We start from the raw sequence: 14484 nt of genomic DNA, 5'->3' as shown, positions 1-14484 counted from the left end.
AACTCAATTGCAATGAACAAAGCAATCACCCCTAGATAGTGTGCCCTTTCATTATGGGGTAAACTCATACTCAAAAATGCCCTTATTGTCTAAAAGGAATCCCTTAGACAAACCAATTTAGCTAAAAAACTGTGTTTTGATTTTAGAGAGAAAATCTTTATTAATTGGGGGAAGATATTACGTGTGTGAACAGAGATCTAGAGTATGCAGTAGGAATGTGGATGTCACAGAAAACACAAACATCATCTGAAATTATAAATTACAGAGAAAGAGAGAGAGATATAATTCAGTGTTAAAAGTCTGGATAGGGAAAAGAGCACAAAACAAGAACAGCAAGTAATCCCTCATACAGAGCAATGTCTAATGTTAAATCATAAAGAGATTATCCTTCATCTCTCTGTTTTGAGAAAAAGTAAAAGAGAGAAGAGAAAGTGAGGGAAAAACATTTTAAAAAATTCTGACACATAATCATTTTCACATTATTAGATATTTTTTTCTGTGAAGGTGAAACTCAGAAAAAAAATTATTGAATACATACAGTATATAGAGATTATACAGAAAAGCATTGTATAAATCTCTCTATTATAAAAGAAAATTTTGAGAGAAGACGAGACTATTGCCAAGAGATTTTTTCAAGTTGGTAGAGGGGGTCCCACCCTCTTCTCAACCATTTCTGGTTAACAGCCCATGGTCACAGTGCTCTCACCTCTCATTCGTGTGAATGCTTTTGTCAGACACAGTTCCTGCCCTCTCAGCTCTTATAAATTTTTATGTTTTCCTCACTTTATGTTCCCAATAAAAGAAGACTTATTATGTCCGAATCTTATTGAAGAATTTTATCCCAAAGGGTTATCAACAGAAGAAATGTGTAGACACCAAAGGAGATCTTGATATGCCATTCATATAATAACGTTTACAGTTTCCCGTTAGAATAGCTTTTGCTATGACAATTAACAAATCACAGGGACAAACATTCAAAAAAGTTGGTTTATTTATTAGAGAGAAAGAAACGATATTCACTTACAGGCAGTTATTCGTTGCGTTGTCATGATGTAAGTCCAAACACAGAATCGAAATTCAATGCGATATTGAAAAAAGTTAATTCCAAATATTTTTTTACTGAAGTTTTACAGTAAATGTGTAAGTTTAAAAAGTATTTGCGTGTTAATTTCAAAGCCAAACAGAATGAAAATGTATAATACAACGAAAACCTCTTACACAACATCAAACGTAATTTTCTTTCAATTTGTTATGTTTTACTAATTTTTACCATGCTTAATTACTCAATGTAATGTAAAATAGTTAGTTCTATTATGCATATGTTACAATTCCCATGAAACAACAACCTGTTTAAATTTGTTCATCTGCTTCCTCATACACAACCGAATTGACTAGTGTGTAGCGGCTGCCCGGAGGTTGGCAAGCGAATCGAGCAGGGGGCAAACCCCCTAGTAAATTAAAAATATAAAACACCTTAGCAGTCTTAGTAGTTCACCAGTTTTAAGTCTCTAGGCTTTTTTGTCAAGCTACCGTTAACTTCACCTACTGTTCAGCAGAGATACTTAATTTAGTAGGGTACATTTTGCTTCACTGCCAAACAGCCTTTCCACAGCCTAAGTGATCTGTCAACAGTAACATTCTGCTTAGTTATGTAAGCTGTAGAGAATCTATGAGGGCATCAAAGAACACTTTTATTTTCAAAAAGGATTTCTCACTTCTGTGCAATGTGACAGGTAAGTTTGTTGTCTACTGTTATTCAGACATTTCAAGTAAAGCTTAAGTTGAGCAGCACATTTCAATTTCAGGCTTTTGAATAATGACTTAATATAATTATTATCAAGTGCAAAGAAAACCAACAGCTCATCATAACTGACATCAGACCATATGTAATTTGGTTTCATTGTGACTTCTGTGCACCACTGTTGAGCTCCGTCAGATACATCTTAGATTTTAACTGTTGTCACTTATGAACCGATTGAAATTCTGTAAGGATTTATCTGTTTCTGATAAATGTGCCTTGCTTCCTGTTGACTTAGTGGACAACATCTTTGAAGGTTGCCTAGCACTCTTGTGACGCAACATGCATTTAGATATGGCATCATAGTTTACTGTTTGAGCAAAATCACTCATTCAGCTGTGAATGATCAATCCCAGGGATGTCCATAGTGGTTAAAGAGGACTCAATCAAATATGTCTTTACACATTTCATTAATTTTAGGACTCCTATAATGCACAAGGTTCTGGAAAGCAGCCTGTGCATGACCAGTATTTTAAAATCAGCAATTAAGTAATAAATTATTACCAGAGAGTGGCTGAGACAGAAAGATTAAGTCACCTTACTTCAGAAACTATTTGAAGATGTCATGTGTGAAAGGTTTACTGCATTTAAAGAAATTGTAAACTTTACACACTGTAATATTATCCATAACTTGTAATGTAATAAAAATAATTAACTCTGTCTTATGTTAAATATGACTTAATTGAAAACTAAACCAGATTTATTTTAAATGCACATGTAGTACTCATGAGATGGACAAAATGCAATGCCATATTGCTAGAATTTGTACTGTGAATTGTTTTTTAGGGGCTCTATATGCCACATGTGCTGTATCTGCTGCAATAGTAGTTTTAAATAAACCAGTGTTTTTTCAGCTTTAGGTTGACCCAAATAGGCAAATTAGCAAGAGCTGCAAACTTTTTAAGACCATCACTTCTAAAAATATCTCTTTTATTTTAAAATATAATTTTTGCTTGCTAAATGCTACATTTCTTGTGTTATGCTGCTTACTGACTAAATTCTATTTGATATGCAGGTAGAACTGAGGTTCTCTTCGCCCCGTGTGCTTCCTGGTGGTGACACTAATCTGCACCTGCAAGCTAAGCCAGGATCGTTTTGTTCTGTTCGCTCTGTTGATAAAAGTGTTTTGTTAATGGATTCCAGCCATGAGCTGACTGCAGATGTGGTATGTCGATTATTAATTACAGTCTATGGAAGTTGCAATAATCTTTGGAAATTGAAAGAAAATTTTGCAAATGCTGCACAATACAGAAAATTATCCATCCATCCATTATCCAACCTGGTATATCCTAACTACAGGGTCACGGGGGTCTGCTGGAGCCAATCCTGGGCAGGGCGCACGCACATCAAGCACAATCTAGAATCACCAATCCACCTAACCTGCATGTCTTTGGACTGTGGGAGGAAACCGGAGCAAACCCACGCAGACGTGGGGAGAACATGCAAACTCCACGCAGGGAGGACCCGGGAAGTGAACCTGGTTCTTCTAACTCTGAGGCAGCAGCGCTACCACTGCGCCACTGTGCCACCCTAACAGGAAATTATCACAGACCTAATTAATGAGTCTTTTGCAGCTTAGTTATACATATTGTCTTGCTATTACTTGTCTAGTTACGTGTATATTGCGCTTTTTTTTACTTAATATACAGTGCCTGTTTTTTAATAATTTTTGTTGCATGTTTATTTAATGTATCATTACATACTTATTGCTGTTGTTTTTCATCATTGCTGTCTCTTTTGGCCGATGTACTGTGTAAAGTATTGTTCTGTCATTATTTATTGGATGGTTTCATGTCTAGACCAGAAGTAAACACTTAATTGCAGTATATAGTTTATTGAAAGTAAATTGAACTTAAGTTTATTTATTCATTAAGCAGTAAACTAATTTTACAGCCATTCATTTTTCTGAACAAACATGTCCTAATTCAGAGTCACATGGGGCTGAAATCCCATCTCAGCAGTGTTTGGTAGAAGAAACTGACAATCCATTGCAGGGAGACAAACTTACACTGGGATGATACCAGTCATCAGTTAAACTAAACTGAATAATCGTTACAGCAGTAGGCTCAGAAAACAACACTGCAGGGTGTCAGAGTAGAGGATCATTGTAAAGGAAGTCATTGTGCCCATCATAACCCCACACACTTGCATGCAAACATCAGGCATACCTCCTGCTTGTATTAATGCATGGCATCTTAGTCGACCATTGAACAATGGAGAAAAACCTACTGTTGCCACATACTAGCAAGTAGATAACAGTTAAAAAATAAATAAGAATAAAAAAATAGAAGGAAAAGAACAACTCTTTGCAATTTCTTGTTATTCTGTTACAATGACACAAACTACAGTTTGGTAGAGTCCTAAAGCCTTTGAAATTACTTTATTAATCTTTCCAAATCTAGCTCTCTAAGATCGTTTCCAGAGAATAGCACCATACAACTTTGTAAATAAATTGAATTAACAATCAATGGCATTTTTCTTGCAGTACTGAGAAATTTCTTTTTGTTGTGGAAGGATGTGCTGCTAGAGCGTTTGTACTTAAAAGCCAATAGATAATGAAAGAAGAAAACATTCTAAAATATTCTTTTCTCTCACTCTGTGCTTATTATACTATTTTAAGTTGTGGAAATATTTACCGAAATGTATTGTAAAAAGTGCAATAATGCAGATATTCAGAAAAGAATTACATTACTTTTTATGGTACTTTATGTATATTAAAAGCTTTTTCCTAACTGATTTATGCCTCTGTTAAAACCTATAATCCATTAGGTCTTTCTTATATCATTGTCAGCACTTATGTTGCTCACAAGGTTCCTGTTTGACTTGATTCCCAGATTTATAATCGGATCCCTGTTCAGAAAATGAATGGCTACAGTCATAAAGTAGATGACTATGAACCATATCTCTGTTTTAACCGTTTTCGGCGCCCTCTACGGAAGCTTTCAAAACATTATTTTAAACGTCATTCAGAAAATATTTTTAGCATTTTTAAGGTAAGAACAAAATTATCTTTATTTTTTATGTGTAATAGCTCCACCTTTCCTTATTTTTTATTAAATTAAAAAACTAACACTTTTTTTACTACTGTAAAAAAGCTGTCAGCGTAATGATCTATATTTTATGTACTTATTGGTAGTTTATGGCTATTTGTTGTATTTTGTTTACGGTATTTCTTTTTGTGTCTTTTTTTGTTGATTGAAAGAAAGTGATATAGTGATCAGAATAATAATCAGTCCAACATAGCTGGCAGATTCTTCCCTAGCAATCAGGGTCACTTAAATGACCATTACACCATTATAATCCACTCAGACGTAGTTCAGCTCCAACTTCCTCATTGACTTTAAAGCACTGCACACAGTTTGGGCAAAGTTCCCAAGCATTTCCATTATTTTGCCAAACTCAGGACAAAGCAAACTCTGTGGGGTTTGCTCATCACTACTGCTTAAGAAATGGAAGTCTTTCTCCTGTGAGAATTCAGCAACTCTGAACAATCTTGTGAAATATACATTATTTTTGTAGCCAAATATGACACATTTAGTTACGTTACTGGCCCACAAGTCTAAAAAGAACAAAATAGCTAAATGCTGAATTCACATGTCCTGTTTTTAAGTTATTTTAAAAAATTGGTGTTGGTTTAAGTCTTATTAAAACACAGGAAACAGGAGAGTAACCTTCCTGTTTAACATTGTTCTGGTAAAGTAAGCTGAAAGGAAGTTGTAAAGTCATAATTTTTACAAAGTAAGGTAAAAAAAAATCTGTATGTAACTTTCTCATACGCGTATCACAATGATTTAATGTCAATTGAAACAGAACAGGGACAACATCCCATTGTTTGATTTTCTTGGGACATGAACTGTGAGTTTACTTGTCTCATGTCTCTCTAGTAATAAGCGAAAGTCAGAAAGCTTTTATTAGTTAGCAAGGTAATGTTAACATTAGAGAAGTCTGCACACATAAATGAATATTCAGGTATGGCCACAACAGAATTTGTATGCCAAACCTCCACTACTGTTTTATATGTAAGAACTCTAGCCTGTGTTCAGAGAAGAGTATTGTATAACTGCTACAGTAACTGAACTAGTTTAACATATATTTTTTCTTTTCCTTCCTTTGCAGAGTCTGGGCTTAAAGTTACTGACCTATTCTGATGAAAACAACCCAGTCACCTGTTTGTCACATGTACTGTTTTCATTATCAGTGAACAGTTCTCCTCGTTGTATGTTATAACATTTTTAAAATGAATGCGTATAGTTTCACATTTGTTAATTTGATGAAATGGAGAAGAAAATGGAAAATTAATAGAAATATAAACATTCAGAGAATCGAACAGTTTGACATAATATTTTATTTGACTACTAGTTTCAGATTCCAGGGGCCTCAAGTACTGTATAAACGGTGCGTATGCACAAAAATGTTGCATACTCCCGTTTCCAAGCTCAAATCAAGATGTATAAAACCTATACTTGGCGTAAAGCCACGCACATTTTCACGCTAGCTCAAACCCTGGCATATGCAAGTTCTCCGCTTGGTTTTGCAAACTGGTGGCACCCAGCGTCAAAGCAGTGCTTTTGTTCCAGTGTGGATTCCCTTTCTTTTTTAGATATATATCACTGACACGGCTTTATCATATACACTGAAATTTACCGCATATTGTTTATTAGTTTAAGGCATCTGATTGTAATTAACCTGTAACAATATAATGGTCCACGGAATGGGCAAACTATTCCAAATACCATAGCTGCTTTAGCGTTGTTACTCTCACTGCACCTTCTTCTTCCTATTTCAGCTGCTCCCGTTAGGGGTTGCCACAGCGGATCATCTTTTTCCATATTACTCTCACTGCACCACTCAGAGTATTTATATTACCGTATCTGAGTGTGGAATCACAGCTCTACAACAGCTGATCGGAAAGAGAATTATCGGTATACAGCATCAAGCACACGCTGCCTCAGCCATGCTGCCTATTTGAACTGCTCTCATACGGCAAATGCTTAAGAACCTTTCCTGTGCTGACCTGGCGGTTCAGAAACAGTTTCACCCCAAGAACTATAAACGCAATCAATCAGTCCATCAAGTGCTCCTTGTAGAACTGTTTGTACTTATAAGTGCAATTAACTCACTGTAAACTTGCGATACAGTTATAATATTGTACAACCTGCGCCACTTTATCAAGCGTGTATTTACATATGATGACGATATCATTTTTAAGATGAAATGCAGCAAAATATGTTTATTACATTATACAGATAAAATGTTAATATCATTTAAATAATCTATATTTTTAATAAGTAAACATGTGAGGACATGGTGTTACAGCGCTAGCAAGGAGCTGGTGCCCCGTTCAGGGCTTGTTCCTGCCTCACGCTGTATTCTTGTTGGGGCTGACATGACACTGGAAGGATAGATGGATAGAATAATTAACACTAGAATTACCAGAGCCTACGAAAAAACTCGTAGATCCGGCCCACCTTAAATCGCTTCTTAAATCCGTTCACACCTCTCCACCAGAATCCTTTGTCCTCTAAATGTGCTGATAAAAGACAAGCTGCCAGCAGCCAGCTATTCCATCCCCCCACCGACTTAGAACGTGCGCGAAGTTTTCCCAGCTCATGCCTTGATTGATTATCTGGGAGTGAAGTGGAGTTTTAGACGGGAAATAAAAGATCGTTATTTGGAACACACGCATTTCATGCGTGTTCCGTTTCTACAGTAATCTGTGTAAACACATTTTTAAAACAGAAACTTTTTCATATTATAGTAATAAATGTTACAAAATGTAGGCGTAAATTATAGAATGTGTAAAGCCCGAGTTCCAAAGATCAAATAAACACTTTCACAAAAACTTCAACGAAGATACAACAGTTTCTGTGGTGTAACACGCTAAGTTTTGCTTCTTAGAGCACAGCTGCTTTGCCATGCCTCACAGACCTCAGTTCGATTCCCCGCTGGGGATAAAGTGTTGCTTTTTTTTTTTTCTTTTTAACCTCAAACAGACATAAAATTTATAAATTGGTATGCACTGTCAGTTAATGAGATCGTTATATTTTCATGTGGGATGCTCCTTTTAAAATATTTTTTAACAATTGTTCATGTTAATTGCAGTCTCAACTATCCCTAAAACTGTTATTTTTAAGATCCATAACACACAGACAGACAAAGCACTGCGTAATAGAGAGACAGACAGGCAGAGACATATAAATAAACAGGGAAGGCACATGTACTGAAAGAAAAAAAACATCAATATGTGCGTTGTCCCTGCTGCACTGAATAAGCTCACGTGCTCTAACATCACCCCTCCCCCCATCTGACTCTCTAAGTAACAGCACAAGTACAGACGGAAACGAAGTGTAATCAAGAGTGTCCGGTTCCATCCCTACTCACTCCTATATTTGCCGTTTTCAGTAGTAAGCTACTCTTTTTGTTAATATTATACAGTACACACATGCACTTCGTTTGCGTCTGTACTTGTGCTGTTACTTAGAGAGTCAGATTCAAGGGAGGGGTGATGTTAGAGCACGTGAGCTTATTCAGTGCAGCAGGAACAACGCACATGTTGATGTTTTTTTTCTTTCAGTACATGTGCCTTCCCTGTTTATTTATATATCTCTGACTGTCTGTCTCTCTATTACGCAGTGCTCTGTCCGTCTGTGTGTTATGGATCTTAAAAATAACAGTTTTAGGGACAGTTGAGACTGCAATTAACATGAACAATTGTTAAAAAAATATTTTAAAAGGAGCATCCCATATGAAAATATAACGACCTCATTAACTGACAGCGCATACCAATTTATAAATTTTATGTCCGTTTGAGGTTAAAAAGAAAAAAAAAAGCAACACTTTATCCCCAGCGGGGAATCGAACTGAGGTCTGTGAGGCACGGCAAAGCAGCTGTGATCTAAGAAGCAAAACTTAGCGCGCTACCCCACGGAAACTGTTATAACTGCTTTGAAGTTTTTGTGAAAGTGTTTATTTGATCTTTGGAACTCGGGCTTTACACATCCTATAGTTTATGCCTACATTTTGTAACATTTATTACTAAAATATGAAAAAGTTTCTGTTTTAACAATGTGTTTACACAGATTACTGTAGAAACGGAACACGCATGAAATGCGTGTGTTCCAAATAACGATCTATTATTTCCAGTCTAAAACTCCACTTCACTCCCAGATAATCAATCAAGGCATGAGCTGGGAAAACTTTGCGCACGTTCTAAGTCGGTGGGGGGATGGAATAGCTGGCTGCTGGCAGCTTGTCTTTTATCAGCACATTTAGAGGACAAAGGATGCTGGCGGAGAGGTGTGAACGGATTTAAGAAGCGATTTAAGGTGGGCCGGATCTACGAGTTTTTTCGTAGGCTCTGGTAATTCTAGTGTTAAACATGTACTACGAAGATATTTCAATGTTCCTTAAATGTTTTGAAGAATCGGCGTTCTAAACTTACAGATGGCTTAACGTCTATTACTGAGCTGATTGTGTGGCGATTTGGTACTTGGAGAAAGAAAAGGAAGGACAGGAATTGGGGGTTAGTACGTTTGAAAGAGACAGTACTGCTGCAATAAATTAATTCATCGCAGCAAGCATCTTGCGTGAGGCAGGAACAATCTCTGGATGGGGCGCCAGTTCGTCACTATTACTGCGCCACTGTGTTCCCCTGTTTAATGCATGCTTTAATTAATTTGATATGAATACTGAAATGATATCAAGTATACATCTCAGTATTTAAATTATTCAGTGAACTGTAATATCATGACTGTAATAGATTTTGTGTCCTTTTGGGAGGAAGAGAAAGCCCATTTAAGAAGCACGTAGTGATTCACACACATAGAGCAAATAGAAGAAACGCATACAAAACAAAGCATTTAAAGTGCTACTTTAGTTACGATGGGATTTGAGAAACTAGTAAATTGAACTATTTTAAGATGACGTTTATGATGCTCTACTTTAATGACAAAATAATTGCATGATTAAAGTGGACATTTCGAGATTTAAGTTGATATTACAAGCTTTTTTCCCACTGTGTCCCTATTTCTTTTTCTTTTCTCTGTACCCTAATAAGCTTTCATATGACGAAACCTTTTCACGGCAACTTTGATATATGACAACTTCTTTTTTTATTTCGGGCACTGTGCGACTTTGTGAACTTGAGTTTTCAAGTTTCTCTGACACTCTATGCCACTCGATCAACTTCCTTTTGTTGTTTATACCACTTTTTAAACCAACAAATAGTATGTTTTTCCTTGCCTCCACTTGGTATTTGCTGAAATTCTTCTATTTTCCCTGTGCTTTTGCCATTGCCTTTTCACAGAACGCTGAGCTTAAGGGCTATTTATATTGATTGCATATTCAAAAAAGCGTAATTCTGGGTGGAGCTGGGGAGTGGCAGCAGGCGCGTGCATGTGTGTTACTTTTTATGCTGACTGGGATTTATGTAGTGGAAGAACATGGAAGTTGGTGTACACACAGATTTATACATCTGGATTTTTTTGTGCATACAATCATTTCCGCTTTTGTCCATACACCATGTTTTAATGTGAATTCTAGACACGGCATTATGCATGAGGCCCCAGGACTGTAGACAATAACAGGGGTCCAATCTCAAAATTCAAATATTAAGATTTAGAATACTTTAGTATTGGTTGAAACTAATCAACCAACCTGTGTCTTTTTTGGTAACTTTTAGTTACCTGGAAAAATGTTTAAAACCCATGTTAACTTACAATATGAAAATACTGAGGTAGGAATTGAACCTAAGGCTCAGGAGCCATGAAAGAGCAGTAGCTCTCACCCAGGCACTAAACTTATTTTTTGTACTGACCTTATTAGTTTGTACATTGCAATTTTTATTGTTCTCTTAAGTATCTTGAAATGATGCAGATTTCTAATGGTACTAAATCTATCAAAGAGAGATTGTTTTTATTGTATTGTTTTGTTCTGTCAATTTTTTTAAATTACAGTAAATATGGCCAAACAAATTCTTGCTGCCCCCCAACCTGACTCAGCAAAAGAAACTGTCCGTAAATTCTTTCCAGAGACATGGATTTGGAATCTGATTTCAGTCGGGTTAGTAAAGCCAAAAGGGAGCAAATTTTGAATGGAAATTTTATCTTATGATCATTAGGAAAACATTGTTCTACTTCTGACTTATTGAAATACATTTTTAATTAGAAAGTCTAAAATAATAATAATAATAATTTACTTATTCTATCTGGACTTTTGAGACATCAAGTGTGACTTATGATGTAGCCAAACTGCAAGGTCCAACCAATTAGGAATTCCAGTTTTGAGATGATAGTTTTTGTACCACTAGTTTTGAGACACTAGCTTTGGGCTTTTGCACTTTCTAATTTCTGTTTTGCTATACTGTTTAAAATATTTGCTTTGCAATCCATCTTGAAATTCTTCCTGTCTTTCGGTTTTGTACCTTAGGCTTTATTTTCTGACCATGAGTTTGATGTACTGTACATATTAAAAGAATTTGACAGTTTTTCTCATTACATGTAGGTTTTCTTACCTTGGCGTGTTAACTAACTACATTTTTGCTAAATCCCAGTTTGTTTATTTTGAATATCACTTCCTGGTCTTTTTACCAGAATCAATTGTTGGCTTGTTATCCTTACTAAAACTATAACACAACCACATATTCCTTTACTAAATCTACTTAACCCATTATAGGACTAGGACAAAATGAAGTCTGACCTAACAGTAAAAGGCACTAGACAGAAATTGATCCCTAATAAGACACACGCTCACAACATGTTACACTTGTGTTCACACACTCACTTAACACTGTGCCAATTAACCTACTTCTTTCTGCACATATAGTACACATAAGTACAACTTCACAAAAATAATTAACATTTTCCTAAAGGAAGAATGGTAGAGGATGGAGCCAATGTATAGCACAGTGACTTATTCTAAAAATAAGAAGCCTAACTAACAGCTGTTATGGAGCTGCAGTGTAATAAGACTATTCACGCAATTCTATAAAAGAAAACATACTGTAAGTAAGACTTGAACGGTGAACTTTGGAGATGACAACCAAGAATCATCTAATATCTTAGTGAAATTATAACTGCCTTTAAAATTTTTGTGATCATCTGCAACAAACAGTATAATCTGGATTAGAAGCAAAGTACAGATTGGTCTCGGATTACAAATGAGTTCCATTACTGAGGACATTGATAGCCTGAATTTTGAATATGCATTAATTGCGAACTTGCATTGAAAAACATCCATTTAAGGTGAAATCTGCAAATATTCATAATGTTCAAGATATTTCAGACTTATGAATAAAATGATAGGTAATATCACTATACTTTAAATCACAAATAATACACAATTTAAACTAATTTAAACTAACTTTGAACCATGACTATGCCCAGTATGTCAACCTTACTCTTTAATATCCTTCTTGTGTTGAAAAAAGGCAGAATGATTGTAGAAAAATCTATTATTGATGATTGTATCACCCAGAGTGTCAGTTCTCATTCACAATGGCTAAACCAGGATAAATACAATAATAAAATTGAATTTAAATTTATCAGCTAAAATTATCAGACAGAATAAGACAGCTTAAAAAGATGTGTTTTAAGATGAGATTTAAAGGTAGGAAAATAGTCGATATTATAAATGTCTTGTGGGAGAGCGTTCCAGAGGCAAGGGGCCACTTGACTAAAAGCTCTAAACCCCACGGTAGTCAAGCGAGCAGGATGTATAATAAGATTGATAGAGGAAGAAGATCTATGGATTCAAGAAGGAATGGAGATGTGAAGAAGATCGGAAAGATAAGGAGGTGCCAAATTATGAAGGGTTTTGTAAGTAATAAGCAGTCTTTAAATCAATGTGATATTTAATAGGGAGCTAGTAAAGCTGTTGAAGTACAGGAGTAATGTGTTTTACGGAAGGGGTTCTTGTAAAAATATGAGCTGCAGCATTCTGAACCAATTTGTTTGTGAGGAAAACCAGAAAGGATAGAATTACAATAATCAATACGAGATGAAACCAGAGCATGAAGAAGAATAGCAGTGCTGGTAGCTGAAAGAAACGGCCGTAAATAGCCGATATTACGTAAATGGAAATATGCAGACTGAGTGACATTATTAATATGTGCCTCGAATTTTAAGGTACTATTGAGCATAACACCTAAGCCCTTAACCTGGGAGGAAGAAAAGATTAAAGAATTATCAATAGTCAATGAAGTATTATTACATTTATCTAAAACAGATTTAGTTCCCACCAGAAGAACCTCAGGTTTTATCACTATTTAAGAAAATTAGCAGACAGCATTGATTTAACTTCCTGCAGACAGTCAGAGAGCTGGGAACAGAAATCTGAGGGAGCTTGCACTCCCTCCTTGATACAGATACGTATGTACGATGCCATGGAATACAAGCAGCATGTTTTATTGCTTACATGTGAAGCATCTTATTGTGCAGCTGCAAATGCTGTGGTTTATATTTGCTGACAAAAACACAAAAGTGGCAATGTAATGTACTATACCCCAGTGTTAATGATAAATGATACATTCTCATCAAAATTAGTTCACTTAATTCATCAGTAAAAATAGAATCGTTAGATGAAAATTATTTAAATTCCATCAAAGAAAAATGTTGGAGTTTATGTTCTTGTTTAAATCTGTTGAAACAGACTACTGTAAGCCAAGACCAACCTGTATTACAGTAGAAATCTTCATTCATGGAATGCATCCATCACAATACTTTAAACTTTATAAAAAGGGGAGTGCCTATTAATATGTATAGTTGTCTAAAATACACAAAAGTCTAAAACTTTAAAAATAAAAAAAGAATAAAAATAATGCCCACTATTAATATTTTCAGGTTCAACAGAATTCACATCTACAAATAATTACTGAAAGATATTCTGGAGTGCAAATGTTAATCATGCCCTAGTTATCCATCAAGGACATAGCACAAAAAACTAAAGCATTTTAAGAATAGATCATAATTGAAGAACTACATAATATTCTTACATCTAAAGCGAATTGCCTGCAGGAAGGATTAGTAATAGAAATTGCAACCATCTGCTATTTCCCATATTTTAATATCTCATGTTCTCTTTCTGTCATGCTTTTATGATACATTTGTGTGATTACTCTTACTTTGTAAAATGATACAAGGGTATTGTCACCCAACTATCACTACAAGCCCTCATCATAGATGCCACATGCACTTATCTGCTACTTTTTATACACAATCGATTCAATTACATTTTATTAGCTAAGCACAACATATTAAAATCTCTTTGTGGTTCAGTGGATATTGTCCTTCTCTTGCAGCTTCACTTCATTTCTGATTTTGCTGTTTTTCTCTTTGATATAATGGTGTTTATCTATTAACCAATTATGATATGACATCTTCCTATTTCTTTCTCTCATTGAATAATCCACCCATCCATCCATTTTCCAACCCGCTGAATCCGAGCACAGGGTCACGGGGGTCTGCTAGAGCCAATCCAAGCCAACACAGGGCACAAGGCAGGAACCAATCCCGGGCAGGGTGCCAACCCACCGCAGGACCTCATTGAATAATACAACCCAAAATTTCTGTTTATACTGATTTGATTTTTATTTATATAATATAATCAAGTCAGATGTCTAGTTTACTGTACATGACAATTGCACAAAATCAGGTCATAAACTTTCTTTCAAATTTGGCTGCTAGTATCTA

The 14484-nt window shown here is 35.5% G+C and overlaps 1 protein-coding gene across 4 annotated transcripts in view; it reads left to right on the top strand.

Moving 5' to 3' along the window:
• The window catches only part of LOC114658183 (alpha-2-macroglobulin-like protein 1), a 291504-nt gene that overhangs the window by 230550 nt on the left and 46470 nt on the right, over positions 1-14484 (top strand). For 2 of the 4 annotated variants that reach the window (XM_028810274.2, XM_051932110.1), the window contains exons 15-18: positions 2814-2963; positions 4633-4791; positions 5915-6014; positions 10753-10858. The exons of 1 other annotated variant lie outside the window; for it this stretch is intronic. In XM_028810274.2, the coding sequence (XP_028666107.1) occupies positions 2814-2963; positions 4633-4791; positions 5915-6014; positions 10753-10858 (515 nt within the window). The remainder of the gene's footprint in view (positions 1-2813; positions 2964-4632; positions 4792-5914; positions 6015-10752; positions 10859-14484) is intronic. One more of the 4 variants, XM_051932109.1, reaches the window with a different exon arrangement.

This window comes from Erpetoichthys calabaricus, chromosome 9, assembly GCF_900747795.2.
Source record: "Erpetoichthys calabaricus chromosome 9, fErpCal1.3, whole genome shotgun sequence".
NCBI lineage: Eukaryota > Metazoa > Chordata > Cladistia > Polypteriformes > Polypteridae > Erpetoichthys > Erpetoichthys calabaricus.
The sequence above is the reverse complement of the archived record's forward strand: the minus strand, read 5'-3'. Positions and strand labels throughout refer to the sequence as shown.